Here is a 6,982-nt window from a genome sequence, read left to right as displayed (position 1 = left end):
CCATTTTAAGCGTAGCGTTCAGTAGCGTTAGGTATCTTCGCATCGTTATGAAACAGATCTCCCAGAACTGTTCCTCTTTTAAATCTGAAACTCTACATCCTTTGAAACACACCTCCTCTCTTCCCACCTCCCCTCAGACTCTGGGAACCACCATTCTACTTTCTGCTGCTATGAAGTTGTCTACTTAGATACATCATATTAGTGGAATCATACAATATTTGTGTTTATAAGTGGAGTCAAACAATATTTGTGGTTTGGGGACGGGCTTATTTCACTTAGCATAGTGTCCTCAAGGATCATCCATGTTGTAGCATGTGACAAGATTTTCTTCCTTTATGAGGCTGAGTAGTATTCCGTTGGATGCATACGCTGCATCTTCTTGATCCACGCAGCTATTGATGAGCATTCGGATTGTTTCCATGTCTTGGCTATTGTGAATAATGATGCAGTGAACGTGGGGGTACAGCCATCTCTTCAGCATCCAGATTTCAATTCTCTTGGACATATAGACAGACGTGGCAGTGATAGGTGGTACGGTAATCCTACTTTTAATTTTTAAAGGAAACTCTATACTGTTTCCGCAACAATTGCACCATTTTACAATCCCACCAACCAGGGTTGGGGTCCCAATTTCTCTCCATTCGCACCAGCACTTGCTTTCTAGGTTTTGTTGTTGTTGTTTTATAGTAACTATCCTAATGGATGTGAGGTCAAATCTCATTGTGACTTTTTTGGAGAGGCTGCGCCTGTGGCGCGTGGAAGTTCCCGGGGTAGGGATCGAATTGGCACCATACCAGTGACAACACCAGATCCTTAACTTGCTGGGCCGCCAGTGAACTCCCTCATTGTGATTCTGAGTTCCATTTCTCCGACGATTAATGATGTTGAGCATCTATTTGTTGACTATTTGTATATCAGCATCGGAGAAATGTTTTCAAATCCTTTGCTCATTTTTTCCCCCTTTTTTGGCTGCCCTTCCCGGGCCAGGGATCAAATCAGAGCCACAACTGCGACCTATTCTGCAGCTGCTAGCAATGCTGGATCCTTTAACCCAGTGTGCTGGGCGGGGATCGAGCCCTTGTCCTGGCACAGCAGCGGTGCTGCCAATCCCATTGCACTACAGCAGGAACTCCCCCCCTTTTTTTCTTCTCCCATTTTTCATCAAGTTATTTGATTTTTTGTTGTTGAGTTGTAGAGGTTCTTATAATATTCTGGATAGTAACCCCTTATCATCGATACGACTTGCAAATATTTTCTCCCATTGTCTTTTCACTCTGTTGATTGTATCCTTTGATGTACAAAAGTTTTAAACTTTGATGTAGTCCCATTTGTCTATTTTTGCTTTTGTTGTCTGTGCTTTTGGTGTCATATCCAAGAAATCACTGCCAAGTCCAATGTCATGAAGTTTTACCCCTGTGCTTTCTTCTAGGAGCTCTAGTTTTAGGTTTTACATTTAGGTCTGTAATCCTCTTGCTCAGTTTGATCCTGCCCTATGTCCTTCTCATCGCTTCTTCATCTTTCCTGTTGCCCACTTTTTGAATTCTCCTCCCATCTCTCTTTCTTTTTATTCTTTATACTGCGGCCACCTGCCTGTCTCTCCTGCCAGCCCTCCCCCTGTTTCTGCCTTCTTCCTCTAAGCTTACAGTACCTCCCCTCTCCCAGCGCACCTCAAACCTTCCCCACCCGTCCCCATCTCTGAGCTGTTCCCTCCTTCCTCCCTCTGACCCCATCAATTTCCCCTTCTCTCTTCCAGGCTCCTAACTGGAACACTGACCATGGAACCCTGAAGGGGCTCTGACTTCCCGAGCTCAGTGGCAGACCCCAGCATCCCAGGCCCTTCCTGCCCCTCCCGCAACCAGCTTTCAGGCTCCCAAAGGGAGGGGTGGGGAGGGGATCCTGATCCCTCAGGGCGGGAGGCGTCCATCATGATGCTCAACTCAGACACCATGGAGCTGGACCTGCCTCCCACCCACTCTGAGACCGAGTCAGGCTTCAGCGACTGTGGAGGCGGGGCGGGCCCGGACGGGGCGGGGCCCGGGGGACCCGGAGGGGGCCAGGCTCGGGGCCTTGAGCCGGGAGAGCCCGGCCGGAAAGACCTGCAGCACCTGAGCCGGGAGGAGCGGCGGCGCCGGCGGCGCGCCACAGCCAAGTACCGCACGGCCCACGCCACGCGGGAGCGAATCCGCGTGGAAGCCTTCAACCTGGCCTTCGCGGAGCTGCGCAAGCTGCTGCCCACGCTGCCCCCGGACAAGAAGCTTTCCAAGATTGAGATCCTGCGCCTGGCCATCTGCTACATCTCCTACCTGAACCACGTGCTGGACGTCTGAACGAGGCCGGCCTCCCGCCCTGGATTCACCCCTCTTCCGGGGGCCCTCGCTGGGGTCCCTTCTCACTGCTTAGGACAGCCTCTCCCCCCTGAGCCCCTGTTCCTTGGCATGGCATGTACCCACAGGCCCCCTGGCCCAGGCATAGTGCCCACCGGTCGGTCGTGGAGGCGACTTTCTTTCATTCACCCAGGCACCCGGAGGGTACCTTCTCATGGGTACCTTCTCTAGTTTGTGGCTGGGGCCCAATTGGTTAGAAATGTTTGCTTGGGTGGTGGGTATACAGTCTCCGCGTGACCCCTAGCTCGCTCATGGGCTGCTGCCTCTTCCACCCTTGTGTCCAAAGTTTCAGAGACACCCCCTACCCCCCCCCCCCCACATACACACACACTTGGACTCTGCCCCTGGCCCTCTTTCCACCTTGTTCCAGCTTCTCCTGCCCTTGGGAGGGAGGGGCATGGGAACAGGAAGGGGAAAGGCCAGGCTTAGCGTCCTGTTGGTTTTTCCCTCGGAGGTCTCAGTCTAGCCATGCTTGGTGGATGGGCCGGCCCTTGGGAGCAGAGGCATGGCGAGGTAACTCCTGTGAGGGGACTCTCGGTAGCTGGGAATGATGGAAAAACTCCGTTTTCTATCACGTTCCTGAGGCAAACACATACAGACCTCAGATCTTACTCGGTAGTGCGTGCCTTGCCCTCTCTGAGCTATTTGGCACTCTCCCTGTGCCCTCCCACCCCAACTATCCCACTCGACTCCCTCCCAGTGTGCAGCTAGAGGAGAATCCTCGGTCTTGGGGTGGGGTTCCCCAAACTCCACCCAGAGTATCTGCGAAAGGGTCGGCCATGGGTCGGCCAGCTCTCACGTCTGCTCCGGTCCGTCCATCCCAGCCCACCATGCAAATGTGCAAAACCGGTACCGGCTTCTCCCTCGGATGCAGGGGGGTGTCCTATTAATGCCCGCTGGGAAAGCTCAGCCCTCCTGGACCTAGGACGTCTTTACTCCATTTTTTTTTCTCCTTCCTTGTGCTGCTCGAGCAAGGAAAGAGACCCTAACCCCATCCTACCCCACCTCAAGGCTCTCTGCACCCCGCACCATGCTGCTGAGCCCACCAGCTCACTACAGCCCAGGGGCAGTGGGAGAAGGGCCCCAGGACCTGTGTAGAAGAGATGAACTCACCGCACTTCCCATGCTCCTGCCTCCCTAGCACCAAACTCCTAGCTCTGCAAGGATATTATTTATTTATGTATTTATTTATTTATGCATCTATTTATTTACTTATTTATTTATAAATATTACTATTTATTGCCGAGTTGTGCACTTTGGGGTCGAGTGAGAGAGCTTCTGGCAGCCCTAGCCAGATCTCTCTTGCTTCCTCCCTGGTTATTCTCCTCCCTTTCTTGCTCCTTTTGCAACTTCCAGTGTGTGAGGAGATCACTCTTGTTCCCCACACCCACATCCCTTCCTGGGATCTACCTGTCCTGACACCCTGGTCCTCTGGGATGGCACCCCTCCCCCACTTCCAGGGCTCCTGGATCCTTCCTCCTGCTCCCTCCATCCCCAGACAATCCCACTCCAGTCCTGCCTGCTTCTTTTCTCTCTCGAGCCCTCCCCCGTGAATCCTCACTTCTTCCTAAGATCCCTCAACAGTAGGCCCTAGGGGTCTGTGTCCTGTGTCCTGTGTTTCCCTCCTGTTGTGTTTTTGGTTTCATACAAAAAGAAAAATTAAAGTGACCTCGTTCTAGCACCAGGTTCAACTGTGGATCATTCTATTGAGTTGGAAAGCTGGGTTGTAGTCTCTGGTAGGGCAGTCATTGAGGGTCGGAAGCTTTGAAGGCTCTTCTGATGGGGTCATGAGAGATCGCAGTGGTGGACAAATGAAAACAGAGGAGAAGGGGTCACAGGGTAAAGAGGTGCAATGGAAGGTGTAACACACAGGTCCCGGGCCTCTTCACCTAAACTCCCATGTAGCCCCCTCTTGGCACCCATTGACTGACACCTTCTGACTCCTCTGATGCTGTGCTTCTGCTCCTGCTCTCTCTGGATCAGAGAAAGAGCTGAGTGTCCCAGTGGAACTCAAGTTAAACATGTGTCTGTGGGTCCGTGCTGCTGGGTTACAAAACATTTCATGCCATGGCTATGAAATAGGACCTTCCCCGTTACTGTCTCTGAAGTGAGTCAAAATTCCTTGCAAAAACAATTCTTAGCTCATTTGTGTTCCCTAACCTTAGGATACTGGAGAGAACACAGTGAAAACCTAGGATTAAGAGAGGAATAGGAAAAAGATAAAAAGGAGTGCAGAAGGGATATCACAGCATCCTGGAGGGGACACTAATATCAATTTATGGATGAGGAACTAGAGCCCAGAGAGGAGAAGGGCATTGCTCAAAGTCACAGAGCTAGTTAGGGGCAGAGAGAAAGTTCAGGATGTGGCTGTGGTGTAGGCCAGCAGCTGCAGGCTCCGATTTGACCCCTAGCCTGGGAACTTCCATATGTTGCAGGTGTTGCCCTAAAAAGAAAAATTTTAAAAAAGTCTAAACCCAGGTTTTTTTGTCCTATATTGCCAATGCCCTTCTGCTTCCCTGGAATGACATGGCCTGACAGGTGGTACTCAATGGAGTTACCATTTTATTTTATTTTATTTTATTTGGTCTTTTTAAGGCCACACCCATGGCATATGGAAGTTCCCGGGCTAGGGGTTGAACTGGAGCTGTAGCTTTTGGCCTACACCACAGCCAGAGCAACACCAGATCTAAGCCGTGTCTGCAACCTACAGCACAGCTCATGGCAACGCTGGATCCTTGATCCACTGAGCGAGGCCAGGGATCGAACCTGTGTCCTCATGGATACTAATCAGGTTTGTTACCTCTGAGCCACACCGGGAACTCCCTGGACTTCCGGTTTGAATGGAAACTTTGATAAACTAGAGAGTATTCAGAGCTGTGGGTCCAAGAAGGCAAAAAGGTGGAGATGACTTCACAGGAGGAAGAGTTGAAAAACTGAGGATATGTGTCTTTGCAAGAGTAGACTTAGAGGAGTTCCCGTCATGGCTCAGTGGTTAACGAATCTGAGTAGGAACCATGAGGTTGAGGGTTTGATCTCTGGCCTTGCTCTGTGGGTTAAGGATCTGGCATTGCCATGAGCTGTGGTGTGGGTTGCAGACGCCGCTTGGATCTGGCATTGCTGTGGCTCTGGCATAGGCTGGCAGCTACAGTTCCCGTTAGACCCCTAGCCTAGGAACCTCCATATGCCGCAGGCGCAGCCCTAAAAAGATAAAAAAAAAAAAAAAGAGTAGACTTAGGGACATATGATACCCATTTTCAACTATTGAAAGAAAAAAGAAAAACTGACATTCTGTGTGGCCCCAGGAAGCAGAACAGGGACCAGCAGGTGGAAGTGATGCAAAACAGATTTTAACTCCAAAAACCTTTGCAACATCTGGAGCTGTCCACCAGTGGAAGCACCTGCCTCAAGGAGAGGGAGTCTAAGTAGACCGGCTGGAGAGGTCACCGTAGGCAGAATTACCAGGGAGCCATTCCTGCCTAGATGAAACACTGGCTACGTAAACTCGAAGATCCTTTCCAAACTTAAGGTCATCTGAGAAGGCTGAAGACCCATGCTGGGAGGAAAATGCTGAGATGTCCTTCAGTCTCTCAAGGGTGCTGTTTTCATCTCTGATGGGCCACGAATGACATTAGCAGCAAGAGGGGTTTGTGTTAGACTTGGGGAGGAACTCCCATACTGGAAGAGGTTGACAGCTTCCCTTCCCCACATGATTTATTCATTATTTATTTTGATTTCTATTTATTTCTTTATTTTAGGGCCATACTGGGACATATGGAAGTTCCCAGGCTACGGGTTGAATCAGAGCTGCAGCTGCTGGCCTACACCACAGCTACAGCAACGCCAGATCTGAGCCGCATCTGCAACCTACATCACAGCTCACAGCAATGTCGGATCCTTAATCCATTGGACGATGCCAGGTATGGAACCTGTGTCCTCATGGATGCTAGTCGGTTACCAGTGAGGTATGAAGGGACCACCATCCCTTCCCCATATGATTTAGATGAAATCTACTTTGCTCAGAGCCAGGCAAGAGGGAGGACTGAACAGAGACCAGGGAGAATCTGAGGACTACCATGGGGCCAGGGCTGGAAAGGAGCACAGAACACCTGTGGTGTGCCGAAGTTTCCAGGCTAGGTATCAAACCCATGCCACAGCAGTTATCCTTAACCCACTAGGCCACCAGGGAACTCCCCAACAGCTTTGTTCTAAAGGCAGGTAAAATGCTGTCCACAAAGGTGATGGGACTCACCCACGGTGGCGGACAGGGGTTAGAACCCGTGTCTGCCATTCCTGACCCTGAGCGCTTTGTGTCTTCCCTGCATAGCAGCTTCAGTCCTCTGAGCCCCATGCCTGCCTCTCAGCCCTTTGCCGGCTGGAAAGCAGAAGGGGTTACTGGCCCCCTCCCTTCAGGGATCCCTTAGGGCCTGGGGGTGGTGAGAGGGGGCAGCTGCAGCTGTTCTACTGCTAGCTCCGAATTTCTTCAGATAATCAATTGGCCTCGGCTGCCGCTCTGCTCCACAGGACAGGAGAAGAAGGAGAAACAGAGTAGGAGGGGGAAGGGAGCAGGGGACCAGGCCCTGGGAGAGGAGACTGTCAGG

The 6,982-nt window shown here is 51.3% G+C and overlaps 1 protein-coding gene across 1 annotated transcript; it reads left to right on the top strand.

Annotated features, from left to right (window-relative positions):
* The first annotated feature begins 1,786 nt into the window (after positions 1 to 1,786).
* NHLH1 (nescient helix-loop-helix 1) lies at positions 1,787 to 4,065 on the top strand. The gene has a single exon (XM_085022614.1). It carries the CDS (start codon positions 1,926 to 1,928, stop codon positions 2,325 to 2,327), a length of 402 nt encoding a protein of 133 aa, XP_084878740.1. The 5' UTR covers positions 1,787 to 1,925; the 3' UTR covers positions 2,328 to 4,065.
* Positions 4,066 to 6,982: the final 2,917 nt, after the last annotated feature.

Source organism: Sus scrofa, chromosome 4, assembly GCF_054392235.1.
Source record: "Sus scrofa isolate SSC_HxYL_T2T_F1_AM1 chromosome 4, Sscrofa_HxYL_maternal_Yorkshire_Landrace_v2.0, whole genome shotgun sequence".
NCBI classification, from domain to species: Eukaryota; Metazoa; Chordata; class Mammalia; order Artiodactyla; family Suidae; genus Sus; species Sus scrofa.
Note: the sequence above shows the minus strand (reverse complement) of the source record. Positions and strands in the feature narration are given on the sequence as shown.